General features: G+C 35.2%; 1 protein-coding gene across 5 annotated transcripts in view; it reads left to right on the plus strand.

The window, feature by feature from the left end:
• The window catches only part of TDRD3 (tudor domain containing 3), a 107,141-nt gene extending 90,882 nt beyond the window's left edge, over positions 1 to 16,259 (plus strand). For all 5 annotated transcript variants that reach the window (XM_080376191.1, XM_080376193.1, XM_080376192.1 and 2 more), the window contains 2 exons: positions 12,157 to 12,293; positions 16,014 to 16,259. In XM_080376191.1, coding sequence (XP_080232317.1) covers positions 12,157 to 12,276 — 120 coding nt within the window. In that variant the 3' untranslated portion in view covers positions 12,277 to 12,293; positions 16,014 to 16,259. The remainder of the gene's footprint in view (positions 1 to 12,156; positions 12,294 to 16,013) is intronic.
• The last annotated feature ends 1,679 nt before the right edge of the window (positions 16,260 to 17,938 follow it).

Consider the following 17,938-nt stretch of genomic DNA (forward strand, 5'->3'; position numbering starts at 1 on the left):
GATGTTTTTGTTCTTTCCCTACATTGCATTTGTCCATATAGGACCTGCACTGTGGGTCAAATGGCATGTAGGAGAAAATGAAACCAGTGGTGTTTAGCTATTGTGGTAACCTTTGTTCTTTCCCTGATGGAGCTTCTTCAGTGAACCTTTTCACTCTGTGACAGTGATGATGAACCTTCTTGAGTGCTAGCACTGGAAGTCAAATTTTACACGATATAACACAGACTTTGGTAGGGCTTCTGTTTGCTTGCTTTCCTTGGCCCATTCCTGTCCTGCTTCTTTTCCCTGTGCTCGTAATCAGCCTCCTCTTGATGTCTGACACACATTAGGTTACATTAGTAATCCTCCCTGCTGGGCATTTTTGGGGCCCAGCCACTGGAAATTACAGTATGAGTCATATTAGTTCCATCATCGCTGGCCAGGGAGAGGAGGGAAGTAGAGTCCCCAGTGAGAGTTTTGAGTCTCCCATGAGTTCCAGGACAGTTAAAGGGGGGAGCTACTCAACAAAAGTTGTTCTCTTGACCTGGAAGAGGACTTCCCTCCATATCAAGGAGGGAAGTACTGTGAATGCGAGTAGATTGGTATGTGTATGTGACTTTTATTATGTATTGCTTTTCTTATACATGGAGACGTTTGCTGTGTTTTCATTTTGGTGGTTTGTGGGCTTTTTTGTTGTTGTTGTTTGGTTGTTTGGTTTTGGTTTTTTTACTTTGTTCCTAACTTATTGACTAATTATGTGTAGACATAAAAATTTGTTGAAGATTAGATTTTAGAGCTTTAGAATCATAGAAACATTTAGGTTGGAAAAGACCTTTAAGATCATCAAGTGCAACCATTACCATAACACTGCTACATTCACCGATAAAACATGTTCCTAAGCGCCATATCTACATGTCTTATAAACACCTCCAGGAACCATGACTCTACCACCTTCCCTGGGCAGCCTGTTCCAGTGCTTGACCACCCTTCCAGTGAAGAAATTTTTCCTAACATCTAGTCTAAACCTCCCCTGGCACAACCTGAGGCCATTTCCTCTTGCCCTATCACTTGTTATTTGGGAGAAGAGACTGACACCCACCTCACTGCAACCTCCTTTCAGGTAGTTGTAGAGAGCAATAGGGTATCCCCTAAGCCTCTTTTTCTCCAGGCTAAGCAACCCCAGTACTCTCAGCTGTTCCACAATAAGATTTGGTCTCTAGACCCTTCACCAGCCTGATTGCATTGCATGGGCTTCTTGTGAACCCAGGTGCAGGACCTGGCACTTTAACAGTGTTAAACCTCATACAGTTGGCCTTGGCCTATCGATCCAGCCTGTCCAGATCCCTCTGTCAAGCCCTCCTACCCTCAAGCAGATCAACGCTCCCCCCCGCCTCCAACTTGGTGTCATATGTAAACTTACTGAGGGTGCACTCAAGCCCCTTGTCCAGATCATCGATAAAGGTATTAAACAGACCTGATCCCAATACTGAGCCCTGGGGAACACCACTTGTGACTGGCCACCAACTCTTCTAACCTGTAGCATTTTAAAAAGTTCCTCCTGTTTGTAAACATATTTTGCCCATCATAATCTCTTGATCCTGTTGTAGAACTTGTAGAATTACATGGCCTATTTATTTATTTTTTAAAGTAGTGGTTATTAATTAAAAAATAGGTGTGGTTTAGCATATTTTATTTTAAAATGTAAGCATACAGCATATACTTAATGTAGAGGTCCTGACTTTCAAGTTAAGATACTGTCTTTTTATGGGGCCATTCTGAGTTGCTTCATGAGCAGTTTCATTTTTAAGACTTTCCAAAATTGCTGTGCCCCTGCAGTACCTGTAAGCAGTTTTGTTTTGTTTTCTAATTTAAATTGTGATATATTTGCTTGTTTAAATTTTTTTTGTGTATTTACTTAAATATCTTTTACCATGTTGTAGTTCGTAACTTTTTTGTACAGCTCATCATTCACAAGTAAAATCAAATATCATTTGTTTATTGGATATACATATGTGTGCTTGACTTTGGGGATTTGTATGCCAGATTTTGTCATGAGTAAGTGTGCACACAGCATTTTGTTTCACCTAAACAGTTTCCAGATGTCACTGCTTGCTTGTTTAGGTTTTGATTATGTTTTCGTTCCCTAACAGCAAAGCATTAAATAATTTCTCGTAGTATCACTTAGTGTTCTCTTTCTGAAATTTTTGTTGATGGAATTTTCTTATTACATAGTAAAATATTACATAGTAGAATAAGTCCAGCAATAGAGCAGATACTACACACACCCACACACACACACACACACACCCCCACACACCCACCCACCCACCCACCCACCCCATATGGAAGCAGATGGTTTTGCTTACAAGTGCTCTTTAGTGCAAAGGAAGAGAATGCTGAATTTTTTCCCCAATCTGCGCAAGTATTCATTTTTACTATATGTTTAGGACTCTATCTGTATTATGAGTGTAAACTAGATCTTTCCAGAGGTCTTCATTCAAAATTGATGTTCTCAAAAACTGGATGAATACTTTATTTATTTAAAAAAAAAAAAGTTGGGGATGTTGGGGAGGGGGAACAGCTGACAGTTGGGAGGAGGGATAGAGATGGATCCTTATATTGCTGCTCCTTTCTGAAAAGTGGGACAATTACTCCTCGTAATAACATTACTCCTTATGGCACATAACTCCTTATAGTGGTTATAGTTAACTGATGTAATGTTACTAAGTTTATGTGTTTTGTTGAAAACATTTCCTGTTCTAGTTTGTGGCTTTCTTCTTCCTGAATTGAGAAAACTCAGTGTATCTTCTGGTTGTGTGTTATTTGTATAGATCTCACTTCATTGTATCTACCTTTCTTTTAGAAATGATGGAAAATAAAAGTTCAAATGTTAGTTTGATATTGATACTACTCAGTGTAAAAGCTATTACTAATAGAAGGGTTATGTTGTGAATGGGTTAAGTACGTATTTCTAAGGAACTTTTAAAATTAATTGTTTTTTTTTCTGTATGGAGAACATAGTGACAACTTGCAGGAGAGTATGTTTGTTTCAAGTACAAACCTCACAAGAAGAGTTGTATACTTATTTTATTATGTGCCACAGGGAATACTGCAAGTATGAATAACCTATGCAATATCCTTAAGGTGAACAGATATGCTAGCAAAATGTCTGTGGGATAATCTTGCCCAAGGCTTACATTATCCTAGTTTTATGGAAATGTAGTTAGAATGTAGTCTAGTTAGAAAACAAATGAGTGCTTTGTTTTCAGAGTTGAAGATAAAGAAATGTCTGATTACAAGTTAACTCTTATTTTTTCTAGTGATCTCAGGTTTAAGTATTTTATTATTTTTGTCCATCCATCTATTTTCCATTTCTTGATTTTTTTTTTCTGAAGAATTTATAAATTTTCTGTCACTTGGTATCTAATGTTTATTGCTTCACTCAAAAATGTTAATAGTGTATGTCTAACTTTTTCAGGATTGCTGAATCACTTATAAATTTAGTATCTTAAATGAGTGTGTAATAAGGCTTTAATTGATAAATTGCTGGCATTGAAGAATGCTTTGTAGAATTTTACAAAAACTGGTCAAGAAAATGTAAAATTATTTGACTTCTGATGTTTGGTTAGTAAAAGTCAAAAGATTTACTATTAGTTTGTTTATGGCGTGAAGAAAAAGACTGTGCCATCCTGAAATTTTTGTTTTGAAAATGAAAAAGCAACTGATACTATGGCATAGCTCCATACAACCTAGTTTTACATACCATAGTTAGGAACATATTTACTTGTGACCTACATGTGTTCAGTGGAGACAAAGACACACCCTCATAAGGATCAGTTCCTTTTTCTAGGTGTAAATGGGGGAAACAAATGGTTTATATGTGTTTTGGTTCTTTTGTTGTTGTTGTTTTTGTTTGTGTTTTTTTTTTTTTAATGACATTTCAGCAAGTTTGTTTTAATGAATTGTCAGTAACTTTTGGATTTGATTATTCCTGCATTAGGATAACCATTAACTGAAGTTCTCTGTTGCATGAAAGGCGATGTACAGCACTAGAAGGTAGAGTATAGTGTCTTATTTGTATGGTACTTAAAAATCCCATACAATTTGAGAAGCAGTAGAACAGAGAAAGATGGCGCTAGTATAGTATAAAATGTTACATAAATGAGTAGGAATTATTCTGGCTGCATATGGAATGGCAGCAAATGATAATTATATACTTGCAGTTCAAAGTCTCAGGAGGTTTTTAGTAAATCATACAGTACTATCCAGCAAGTTAATTGTATCATTTTAAGGACAATTAAAGTTCTCTTAAGATTTTGCAGTAAATCTCTGGGTAGTTTCCATAATACATTTAATGTTGCTATTTCTGTCACCACTGTCTTGTTACAGTATACTATAGCATTTTGCTATAGTGAAGCTAAAGCTAAAAGCTCCAGCAAAGCTATGGATGCTTTTGGCATAAAAATCAAATCAAGTTACATATGGAATACTACAAATGTAGTGTATACATGTTTATATCCTTTACAGTTGTTTATCCTGCGTATCCTTTACAGACAGAAAATAATGCCAGTGTATCAGTGCAGTTGGTAAGAAATATCTTTGAAGTCAGATGTAGTCTCTACTGCTTATGGAGTTGAGCTTCCTTATTGGAAGTGGACAAACTCATACTGCCTTAGGCATGTACTGTTGCAGAAATTTAAAATTAGATTGATTTAAAAGTTATTGATAAAATTTACTTCAAAATCGAGGTATTTTCTTTTTGAGCAGAACTTACAGATTCTTACCAATTCAGGATAGAAGTGTGTTGCTTGTAAAAAAAAATAAATGTGTTTAGGCAATGATGCCAAGCATGGCCCCATCACGTCATGCCTGTGATCTTTTTGTTTTCTTCCTGTTTTGTTTGTTGCTGTTTCAGAACAATGCAACTGTTTCCATGTTACAGTAGAACCTGGTTAGTCTATTGGTTAAATACCCTGCAGTTCACCAACTTGACGGTTGTATCCAGAAGTCAACACCAAAACAGTACTTTCTCAATATGAGAGAGAAAAATTTGAAAAAGCACGTGTAAACATTTTCTTTACATTTTGGGATTTTTGTTTTGCATTTAAATAATTTAAAGATGTATTCTTGTTGTTCTGTACGTCTTCTATATGCTTTTCTAATAATAGTCTAAATAGCAAACAATTTCTTATCACAAACAGAAGGTAAAATGTTTATTTTAGCTCTTTGTCACTTCAGTAACCTAGAAATATGTATATGGAGAAAGAGAGAAAGAATGAGAAAGAAAGAATGTAGCTTGAATGTCATTGTTCTGCTTTTGGGAGGTAAAAAATGCGTATGGCCTTTCATATCTCGTGTGATTTTTTTTTTTTTTTTTTTTGTTCCCTTTCATTCGTGATTCAAGAATGAAGAAATACCTGATCCTTTATTTTTGAATTATCTCTGCCTTCCTCTCACTTCGTTTTCACAGGTGCCATGTAAAGTTACCATTTCTATTAGAAGCTAATGGTTTTGGTCTTTAGGATAACTTAATTAGAAATCTGGAGAACCTATTTTAAGTCCTAAATTTCCTTACAATCCATTGCAATGATTTTAAATTTTAAAAACTATCATACTGTTTTAAGTTTTTAAAAAATCAGACCAAGTCATGTTTACTAAGAGAACATAGAACATAGAACCAATGAACTCTATACTATAAAAATTATTATCTGTTAGAAGGACATGGATTATAATGTGTGGGGATTAACTTAAAAATGAAAAAGTCCTGAGTAGGGTTTGTTTTAACTCTTTGTGTTTTTAAAAAAGCGAATACACATGCATTCTGGTAAGAAGGTATAAGTTCTACTTCAGCTTATAAGTAAGTATCCTCCTCAGAGATACTTTTGGTTGTTTTTAATTAATTGGTTCTAATATCAGAATCTGTTTCGCACACCCATAACATTTGAATAAGGGCAGACTAATTTCCCATTCCATAAGATAAGTTTAAGGGAAAAGAGTGACTTAGGGGTCTGATTTCATGGACTGAGCCCATGAGCAGCTGTTGGCTCTGGGAGAAGCAAGCAGTTCTTCCTCCCTAGTCCTGACCCTCCTGCCTTTTGAACCTGCATTACTTTAAAAATTGCAACTGTACATGTGAGCAAGAAAGAGGAAAAGTATAAATAAGAGTGTTGAAAAAGTTGAAGAAGAGAAAGTGTTTTAGTAGCAGGGCATTACATTGGTGCAACTGTCTATGGCACTACAGCCCACGTGTCAGAATTGGTTATAAATTTGAGGGTGTAACATAGTTGATTCCTTTGTTTAGTTACAAAAGTTTTAATTGTAGTGTTCTGATATACTTCAGAAGATCTGGGCAAGTTAAGTAATATCATTAACATTCTAAATGTTATATTAAAAGGTTAATTTAAAAAACCCTTTTATCATATGATTATTATAACATTTTTTAAAAACTAACATTTTTGATTGCTATCTTTACAGTTGGTTATGTGTACTTTTAGCCGTCAGTGATACATTGCTGCAATGCCTTACATGATATGTGAGCATACTATAAGTATATTTTTCCAAAAATGTAGTTCTACCCTGACTGCTTTAAAGGCACATTAATAGGGCTGAGTTTAATTATCTGACAGCAGTGAGGAGTCAGCTCTGTGCAGGTCTAGCAGTATAACCTTGAATCCCAGTTGTCTTCTCACTCACAATTTAACCCAGAAATTTGTATGGCTGTAGGCCCAGTCTAATGTAAATGTGTTGTGTACTGTGAAAAAAAAATGTGAGCATCTGCACTCTCACAAAGATTATTCTGCAAGAAGATTACTGCGAGGGGAACAGATATTTTAAGTAACAAGCATAACTTGCAAGGAAAATGGATCAAGACCAAATATGTTGAATTATTCTGTAATAGACACTTCAAAAATGCTCTTGTCACAATGAAAAATCTATATTACTGGCAATTTCTATTTTACTTGGAATTTTCACACCTCATTTGATAGTAATTTTTGAAATTGTGCCCTAAAGCTGCTCTAAGAATGTATGAATATTAAAAATTTTACTTTATTTAAATTAAAAATTTTCTTTTTTTCACAGCATCCCATTTTCATTCTTAGTTATTACGGAGTTCGAAGAATCCATTTAAGTATTCAGATAAAGTAAAAGTTTAAGGAAATACTGTAGACACTTTAGCCAGTGATTCCCCCCCTCCCCCCCCCCCCCCCCCCCCCCCAAAATAATAGGATATGTAATATATTGCAGTTTAAATATTTAAGTTTAGCTTTTTCTAGTAAACTTACGAATTTTTCTGTATGGCCATAGTGTAGTTGAATTTAATTGTCTAGTTGTTTTTTTTATATATATCTGTAAAATCTTAGTCTATTTTTGATTGATACAAGTGCAGGTATGTAGAAGCTGCAAAAATAAAAAAGTTAAGTACTCAAGGTGATCAACACTGGATGATAAGGCAAAAGAAGCAAGTTTTAAGAGAGGAATTTAACCAGCAAAACAAGAGATCACTTGGTGTGCTAACAGCAGGAGACAGCTGTTGCCAGCATAGTGGGCAATGCAAAGAGGCATTAAATCTGAACCGGGAAATGGGAGTTGAAATGCACATGAAAGCAAAGTTCATTTTGCAAGGAAGCCAACACTCTTCCTTTTTACTGAGTCCAGCAAGTTTTTCATGCATTGATTACGTGAGTGAAATGAAAACTAAAGCTTTTAAACTGAAACAGTAGTTTGACATTACTGAAATGGAAAATGTCTTCTGCTTACTTTGCCTTCTGTCTCTTCTTTGTCCCATGATTCCTGGTCCCACTCTGCTCTTTCATGCCTCCTTGCACAAGCTCTGATGCTCATCCCTTAATAGCCCACAGAGAGCTATGATTGAAAAGCCTTAGCAGAAGGGCCCATGGAATAGAGCAGAATTTTCTGTTCATAAGCAGGAATGGACAGAGGTAACTAGTCTGCAGGTGGCAAACGGTTGGAGCTGCTCACCTGTGACTTCAAGCCACAGCCTCAGTGTATGTGAGCAGAACATTCAGCAAAGCTTTTGTATAATGCGTAACTTCTGTCCTGCTCTTTACTGTCATCCACCTATTGATTGTTCTCAGAATTTATACAGTAAGTACTTCAAGGACTGCATTAAAAAAAAAAAAGTTTCTGAACAGTTCTTTTGAATGCACTGAAAGAAGTCTTGTAGCTGAAGTTCAATGAGAAAGTTTTTAATGAAATATAAATTTACTCTAATATTGTTAATTTTAAGAGTAAATTAATAGTTAAAGTATTTTAAATGCTGCATTTATAACTTTGTTCTGCAGCTATGGAATCCGTTGAATTTTTTTATGTAAAAGCACAGTGGTAGTCACTTGGCTGGACTGAAGTTACTTGCTGATTCACTACATTCAGCTGATAAAGTATGGTGGTGGTACAAGCTCTTCAGAATATATGGGTCCAAAATGCACTGAGCATGCATATATACCAATTTTACACTTTAGTTCTTGTGTGTCTTATGTGATGGAATAAAAATTTCCAAACTAACAGCAAATTTTTATGGCAAAAAATGTGAATAGAAGATGAAATACCCAATGACGTATGCTTCCCTGATTGCCATGTTTTTTTGAATACCTGAAGAATACTGTCCTTCTCCACATTCTCTTTGTCATTCTGACCTGTTACTGCAGTAATTTCTTTGTGCGGTTCATTGTTTGCACTGTAAAACTTTACTTTTTTCCGAAGGATCCGCCAGTTTTTGCTGTCTTTTGCAGTTGTGCTTAGTTGGTATCATTTAATCTCAGGGTACAGAGCCCTAAGTGGGCATTGTGCAAGTACTAGAAAACTCAATCCTGGATCTAGGAATATTAGATAAATAATGAATAATAAGCTGAAAGATGGAGATAATAATGTATGTAAGTTTTTGGAGTGATGTACTAATATGAAACCTCTACTGGTAATACAAGGAGAATGGAGATGCTCTGAGAGAGGTTTGTGGCCACCTTTGCTTTATAAAATGTAATCTAGATTTTACATGGATAAGGAAGTAGGAAATGGAACAATTTAGAATGAGTCACAAGCAACTGATAAATTGAAAGGAAGCAGCAAGAAAGATTGGAAAAATAGAGTTGGTGACAAGGTGTGTGACCTAATTGCAAAGTTATAGTGGAAAAAATGTAGGCAGCTGAAGTTTTTAGGTTGAACAGAAAAGACAAGGAAGTGAACATTAGAGATCGTAAGTTTTGCCTACAAAGGGTAGATGCTGTTCCAGAAGAGAGATTGCAGTTTTGAGCATGGGGTGGAGAGATTTTAAAGTGAATTGAGATGAAGGTGACCCCCCCCCCCAAAAAAAAAAAAAAAAATCCTTAAAATGGAAATAAAATAAAATGGCAACAGAAGAAAGATCAGTGGTGGATTGAGGGTCAGTGATCAAGAAATGGTGGAAGAAAAGAAACGCAAGTACTTGCAAAACAAGAAACAATGTTTAATAAAGATATGTCTTAACATTCTCCAAAATAACACCTTGCTAAATCCAATTAGGATTAAATGTGAATACGTGAGACACAAGAAGCAAATGACGATGTGTCATCTGATGTGGGGATGGCAGGCTTAAACAAGGTGATCAGTAACTCTGTGTGGGGAGCCACTGTGCCTATATAGAGAAGTATGGGGGAACATTTGGAAGGTGTTCTGTTGCTAATTCATTCTTACTATTATTTGCTGCATTGCTTGCTTTCATTTCATTCAGAGGCTCAAGAAAATTAATGTGGTTTCACATTTCACTCTTGCCTGTTGTAATAAAAATATTTAAATTGGAATGCAATCTGAAGCTTTCATTTCTATGTGTAAAGACAGCTACACCAAAATACAAATGTGTAAGACAAATTCTAGTTTTAATTTGATTTTACTGAATTCAAAGTAACAACATTAACTTTTGAGAGTTAAAGATTTGCTGCTCTAAAAATTTACTCTGATACACTTATTTGTAGAAAGGGGTTGGCTGTTAGAGGTGGGAGGCGATGCACTAAACTATTTAATTTCTGTTCTTTTTGAGCAAAGACTACCAAGGTTAGAAAGAAAAGATTCATGCCTATTTCGCTGCAGTCTCTTGAAAACACTGGTATGCATTGCTAAATTTTCAGTTATGCATATATGCCATTTAGTTTTACAGTTCTGGAGAAATCCAAATATTGAGCACATAAAAGTTCACCAGTTTATTCTTGAAGAGTGAGCTCTTCTATGTTAGAATGAAGCTCTGGCAAAGAATTTTAAGAAAACTTGCAGTTGCATCTTTTGTTACTCTTTTGGCAAATAATATGGAACTATTTTCAGGTATTCACATTTCTTAGAGTATACTAAGGAGCTAAAGGTGCTTAGAACACTTGAGGCATCTAGCTTACCTTTTGACGTTTTGGTGTTAAAACGTTAAAAAAGCTTGCATTGTCACTGATGGGAGATTACTTCATATACTAAGCTGAGGGTTTGTACTAGGGCTAACAGTATTGCAAACTGGATTTTTTTTTTTTTTTTGTTAGACATCTGCTTTTCTATTTCTTTTTCTTTTGGATAATCAGTGTCTCCAGACCTCTATATAAGGGAATCGATAGTGCTGCAAGCAGTAAAAGAGGTACACTGAGAAGAGTAAGTTTCATTGCAGAATTCCATGGTTCTTGGCCTTTGGCTACAGTGAAACTAAAAGATATAAATCAATTATGCTGTATTAAATCATGCTGAAAATCTGTTTTCTTCTACAGTTATTGCAGACTCTTTGTAGTAGGGCTTAATCTGTTGTTCTGGAAATATATCCAAGATCACAAATGTGCCATGTAAATAGGAGACCATACCATGAGGAATGTGGTTGTCTGTAACTGTTATTTTTAAAATGCATGTTTATTGATATTCAAGCTGATTCAGAAAGAGACATTTCTTGAGCAAGATCTGACTTTTCACGACAGAAAGAAACTTAGGCTGCAGATTTTCCTTTCTGTCTCTTCCAGTAAGAATTTTACTGCTGTGACTTGTTTACTGTTACATGCATGTTGCAGTCTTTTAAGACAGTTCCTGGGTGTTGGAATTGTTGAACTTTTAATGAATCATTTAATGTTCTTGGTTTGTGTTCCTGTATGTTCCTATGTTGTGAATGAAAGGGAATTAAGAAATACATACTCAGTGCTTTTGATTTCTTACAGGATGTTCCCTCTGGACCTACCTGGTCTTTGCTACAGTGTAGTATTAGGATATTAAAGAAATGGAAGTATAACTGTTTCCCTGAGGCATCATTTGACAATCATACTTATGTTCAGAAACTTTTTTAATTTTTTTCAGCCTATAATTTTTCCTCCTGTTTTTTTTTTATCGACTCTAATGCTTTTAAAATTCTTCTCTACCTTTAATGTGCACCACCTTCAAATAATCCACGATAGGAATGTTTTTCATTTCACTATTTCATGACCAAAGTAAATACAGAGCTATTTTAATCTTTCTTTGTAAATCACTCTCCAGTGCCTTGATTATTTTTGTTGGTTTTATCTCTCAATTCCATGTAATTTGTCAATATATTTCTGGTAATGAGATGCCTTGGAATGAATGCCATATTGAAGTATGTAATTATCTCTCCTCTCATTATTTAGAGGTTATATTTATTACTGCTGCACTTAGCAAAGTCATGCCTAAATTGCTGTCCACGATACTTGTAGGCTTATTTCATTATTACTGCATCACAGATTTGTATTTACTGCTTCAGATCTGTTTCTAGCATGCATATTGCCAGATGCTGTTCCTTGCATTCCCATTTCCTAATTCTTTTATTTCATTTCCCACTCACTTCTAAAGTCCCAAAAGCTCATATTTCTCCTGCTCTGGCATGTTACTGAGGTTATCTTGGTTCTTGAGTTTGTTGTCTGTATGACTCTTTGAAAATAATTTTACTTTAATATATATGCTTTTTTCCTGCAAATATTTATTAAGTTCTGCCCTAGGGATTGAGTTTTGAGATTCTCCTTCTTGTTAGCTTTCCTAGGCTTGAAAAACCCACTCCCATTATGTCACTTGTTTTCAGAAGTGGTCATCAACACAGAAATAGCAGTTGCTATGTGTGTAAGAATTCATTTGTGTGGGGGGTGGGGGGGGCTCTGTGTGTTTGTATGTATGCATAATGTATTTTCCTACTATTCCATTTAAAACAATGCTGTTTGCCTGCAGGAGGAGGAGGAAGAAACGTATGAGCAAACTCTAGAATTCCGCAGAGGAGGTGATGGTCAGCCAAGACGGTCCACACGACCTACTCAACAATTTTATCAACCCCCAAGAGCTAGAAACTAATAAATAAGAAATAAAAGGTAAATATATAATATTGACATGTTATTTATGGGTTTAGATTTAAAAAGAAGTAGATCTGGATTGTTCTGTACTTCAGTGTTCTTCAGTCTTTGTGGAGTTTGTGAGAGAACTTTCTGCAACTTTTCCAGTATGTTGTACAAGAACCCTCAGCACTGGGTTGCAGATGATGAATATTTTGATCAAAGAAATTACTGTAATCACCATTTTGCAAGCAAAGAGAGAACTTAAAATTCCTAGAAAAAACTCACTCTTTATTAAAAAAAAAATTAAGCACATGTGCGACGTACTTTCTTTGATAGTGGTAATCTCTTTATAAGGAACAAGCACAGAGCAGTGGTTGCTACACCAGTGGAGACTTAGTGATAATAAATCCAGGTCTCATAATTTAAGTGGAAGTTTTATGGTTGTGTCTTTTTAATTTAGAAACCACTTGTGATCACCTACATGGAAGATATGTTTGGCATATTGCTTCTAATTTTTTCTTGGGGATATTGGTGTATTTATGATAGAAGTTGGATATCTCTTTCTCTGGATTTTGTGGCTGTAGGTAGAGTCTTAACACACCTGTGGGAAGAGGGCAATAAAAACACTTTGACAAATAGCTTTTTAACTTTGCTTTATGTAAGGACTCATGTCAGCAAGCTTTTACTTGATATGTTTTTCACCTGAGAACAGTAGCAAATCTCTCTTTCACATACATTGGACCAACTTTGCTGAAATAAGCAGCTGTAGTCCCTGCTGAACTCCATACTGTCTGTCTCTGTCCAGGGTCCCATATTCTAATTCTGAAGAGCCATTTCTGTGAATAGTCTTTCTATTCTTTTGCTTAACATGGGAAGAAGAATTTGCAACACTAAAATCTAAAATCTGTGTACCTCCTCATTCAATGGCAAGCTCAAGGCCTAGGAATATTTGTAATACTCTGAATCCTAACGGTATACTTGCACCTATACTTTATCGATTAGCAGAAATGAAGGGAATATATATCCTCAGAAAATACACCTGAGATGAACATTCAGAAATCTAAAATGGCCATTCAGATAAAACAGTACAATTATTTTACTAAAAGAATCAAGCATGCTGTACTGCTTTCATTTTACTTGTGGTTTGTCTAAATCTTTACTTTTCAAATGATGATTAAAAGCTTATCCTGAATAAAGAAAGCTTTGTAAAGTTGCAGGCTATTTGGTCTACATCTACAGTATGTCTTTGTTTTGAATCTGTTGTTCATTTCCCCCACCCCACCTCATCAGTTTATTTTTCCAGAGCTCTTTAGATCCATTCCTTACCTTGCTCTAGTCTTCCAAGTTCAGGGTGCTTCTGATCTCTGCAGCTTTGGATATTTCTGACATGCAATAATGTATGATTTTGCTGTTTAATCATATGCTGAAATACCTTTTTCATTTTGGGGAGTACTGGCAATGCAAGAGCAAAATTTATTTCTGACTCTTGCCAAGGGGATAATTATTCTATTTTTGCACATATAAGTTGATTTTTTTTCATTTTAAGTGTATCAATCAGTATCAATAAACATGTCATGAGATAATTTATGCAGAAATAGTTCTGGCATGTGCACTGATCTGAGCTCTAAACCAGCTCAGTTTGCTCAGAGGAGTGTCAGTGTGATCAGCCAAATGAAGTGTGCTCAGGGTACACAGCAGTTAAAAACGAGGGAGATTTTTTTGTGTCTTTAGGTACTATTTTTTATATGTCTCTAATATTACAGTATAAGTCTGGAAAACTATGTTTTGGCCTTGGTCACCTGGGAGAGGGGAGAAAACAGATATTGGGAGAGAGCGATAGAAACTCCTGTATCTCAAGAAGAGCACACAAATTGTTGGCAAGTAAGGAACAACGTAAGGCACAGGTGGTTGTTCCTTGCGGGTGTTCTCATACCTTGCTTTGAAGATTCTAACAGGACCCTGATGTAAATGGATAGCAGACTCAGTATCAAAACCTACCTACCATAAAAAATAGTTACAGCGCCCTTCCCCTGCACCAGTTCAAATACTATTGTTTTCTGTCAGACATCTCCAGATAAAGGTGTTAAATTCAGGTGGTAAGTAGTGTCAGTTAAATAAACCCCAAAACATTTGTCAACAAGTAGCAATGGATTCTTTTTATCGGGGGGGGTGGGAAATAATTAAGATGTATTTTGGAAAATGAAGCTGAACATAATTTTTCAGCTACTACTTACTTTGCTTTAAAAAGTGCATCTTTTATTGACAATATTTTCAGATATGTTCTTCTCTTCATTATAATTTAAAACTCAGTTGAAGAGATGAGGTATTTCTTGTGTCCTTTTTTGGCCCAGGACTGTTTACTTCAACATCTGCTAAAGTTAGATAGTGCCAGTTTGCCATCCAAAACTGAATTTACCCTGTGCAGTGTACAACCAGCATTAGCTTAAACCTGGTAAATTTTGGTTACTTTTGTAAGTCTTAACTTTTTTGGAATATTATGCACTTTATCTTCTGCAAAACAAATAGCAAATATTGTAGGAGTTATACATACCTTAAGTAGTTATTACTGTAAACAGCAATTCATTATGAGAAAATCGTGCTTGATAGGAATATTCATTCCCTTTAGATCTAAACATTCAGTGCAGTCTTATTTGGCTGCCATAACTTAATTGTCTTGAACTTTTAAGTGGAAACTCTAAGTAGCTAATATTTAGTCAATTAGAGTATTTGTGTATTTGATACTAAAATGATTTGCTAAATCTGGCTATTTTAATCAGCTCCTTTATCAGATTCCAGTCCCTGCCCATGGCAGGCTGTTTGGACTAGATGACTTTTAAAGGACCTTTCCAATCCAAACCATTTTATGATTTTGTCTTTCTGAAGGGCTTCTTGCCACACTGTTCTGTGCTTGAGTTAAGAACAATTGCTGCAGACTTGCAGGAAGTCTTCACTTGGTGTTTATTATGAAGATAGAGCGATAGAGTAGTCATATTAAGGTGAAGTAAGAGAAGTATGGGCTAGTCAGTGCCCCACCACGGTTGCAGTTGACTTAGAAATGACCATTTATTAATATCCAGCAGTGTGAAGCAGAGAACATTAACTCAGAATTTTATTAAAGTACTGCATTGAGAGCCCTTGAACTCAGTCTGGGTTGTTTAGGGTATGAGTTAAATACTGTCTTTAAACAGGTCTGTAAAATAAGACATTCCTCCTAGAGAATCAAGATATAAGAATTAGAATCTAACAATAATAAAAAAACATCCTGAGCTTACACTTCCTGTATAGAATGTCCTGACAGTATGAAAAAGAAGGGGGAACAAGTAATCGGAAAGGAGTGTTTTGAAGTATCGTAGCTTTTGGAGGAGCTTGAAAGAACTGAAGAGTGTGAACTTACGGGTGCTTGGTTGTTATCTGTTTCTTGGGTGTTCCTTTGCAACAGGGCAGAATTAATCTACACCTTGTCACACTTGCTATAAAATCTGTATTGAAGTCTTTACCACTGGAGAAGCTGCAATTTTTGTGAGAAGTCATTGCCAGAAAGCATTCTTTCTTTTTATTATACTGATTGTTTTTATTGCATTGAAATGCAACCTTCTGATTTATTCTTTTAAAGACTTGTGTCTCTCTGAGTGCTGAAAAGCAGATACCTGCTCTTTTGGAGGAAGAAGATGAACGAACAGTAAAGCATGTGTTGCACAAAGAGCAGAGAGCTTTTATGCTTATCTACTGTATTATTTATTTTTTTTTTTCATTTAGAAACCACCTCACAGTGGGGAGAGATTCACTGGCAGCTCCAACTTGCTGAAGACTCTAGAAGAATTGCTGTCTTTTTCCAAGTAAACAGGGTGGATCAAAGAAAGCTCATGTGAGCAGAAGGAATTTGGACCTGACATCACAAGAGACTTTTTTAAAAGTTGTTAGTTATGTGAAGCTGAATACTTTTTACATGTGAGAGGCAAATTGTCATTGCTGCCATCAATAAAACCACAGTGCACTATTCTATTCTTTGCCTTGCATTCCTTTTATTGAGCCTCCATTGTTAGTTAATATAATACTAATGTATCATGATTTTTATTCATTTTGAATTGATTTTGGTTTTAATATTGTTTCTATTAAAGTAAAAGTAAAACTTACATTTTCTCAAAAGCAGACAGGATTGGGCCTTTAATTTAGATTTGAGCTAGCATTAGTGAAACATGTTAAAAAATTTCAGTTGATTATTGTACAGTGAAATTCTGAATAGGTTTTGACTGTTTTCCATGTTTATTTTCCAAAGTTGCTAAAGTCCAAATTACAAGTTTGCCTATTAATGTTTTTCATGATCTGTGACTAAAAAGTTGAAGGGGAGAAAAAAAAAATATCCGTTTCAGTAGTCATTTTCTAAATAATTTTAGGTACATATTTTCTTTTTAGGAATATTTATATTACAGAAATAGAAATGTTTCTAGAAGGTACAGGAAATTAGTTTAAGCAGAAAATAATGCAAGATGCATTTGAGTATTTTAAACGTAAATCTGTGTATACATGCACACATCTGCAACCTGTTGAATCGTAGGTTCTAACTTTCTTGTAACTTTAAATTCTGTTTTTATTGTTTCATAGAATTAGAATTTTTTTCACTTACTATTGATGCTTGAAAGAATCTTATGTCAAACTACTTTTCATTCCAAGCTGTATCTTTGAGACTTAAGTGATTATGACAAATAGCTGAAATTTCACTATATCTTTAGCATAGAAGCACTCAAGATCTATGTACCATGCAAATCCCTTCTAAGCTTTATTCTGACCATTTAAGATTGAAATAGCACTTATGTTTTGAGGTAGTTCTGTAAAGACAGAATTCTATCTGACATTGGTATAAATTGTACAATTAATTCTACTGAATTTCTCTCTTGAGTGCTCCTTACAAAATTCTTTTTGGATAGAACCCAGTTTATTTGGATGAAAAGAAGTTTAATATTGAGGATGTAATTGAATGTATTTGCAGTACATAATGTGGATTACTGTCCGAATGCAGTCAAATCTTACCCATCATATAAATATTTTCAGGATAGTAAGGAATCAAATGGTTTGCTGCCTTAGTGGATCCTAAGCGGCTTCTTGAGAATTATAATGCAACTCACTCATAATTCTAAAGAATTTCGGAAGCTTAAGCTATGAGCTGTATAATGTTTAAGTCCTTCACTGTCAACTGGCAGACAACATTTTGTTAGATTTAAATTAGAAACCACTTTCCAAATACTATGAATCATCCTGGTGAGTTCTGCTAAATTGTACCAGAAAATAAATAAATTGTAGATCTAATACATTGGATGTTGGATGCTTTACTTCCAGAATTATTGCTGAGACCACTGATAGCAGCTATTCAGCTTCATAAAGCAGTGCAGCCGTAGCTTCATTTGAAAAAGCAGTTTTGATTTTTCTTTGCAAATAGACTGTGCACTAAATGAGCCCTACAATCAGTGTACCAAAGCAACTTGTGAAGTCAAAATAACTTTGGTGTTCTTTTGAGCTTTCATACTTGCTGTGAACTTAATCATAAAATTCAGAAAATGCAGTCTGATGTAGTGAACTTTGAAAAATAAAGCCTACTTAAGAAAATTTTAAGACTGTAGAAATCCAATGCAGCATTCCTATGTAGTGATTGTGGCATTCTGAAATTGCTACGTGTATCTGCAGCT

This window comes from Falco punctatus (genome assembly GCF_963210335.1).
Source record: "Falco punctatus genome assembly, chromosome: 2".
NCBI classification, from domain to species: Eukaryota; Metazoa; Chordata; class Aves; order Falconiformes; family Falconidae; genus Falco; species Falco punctatus.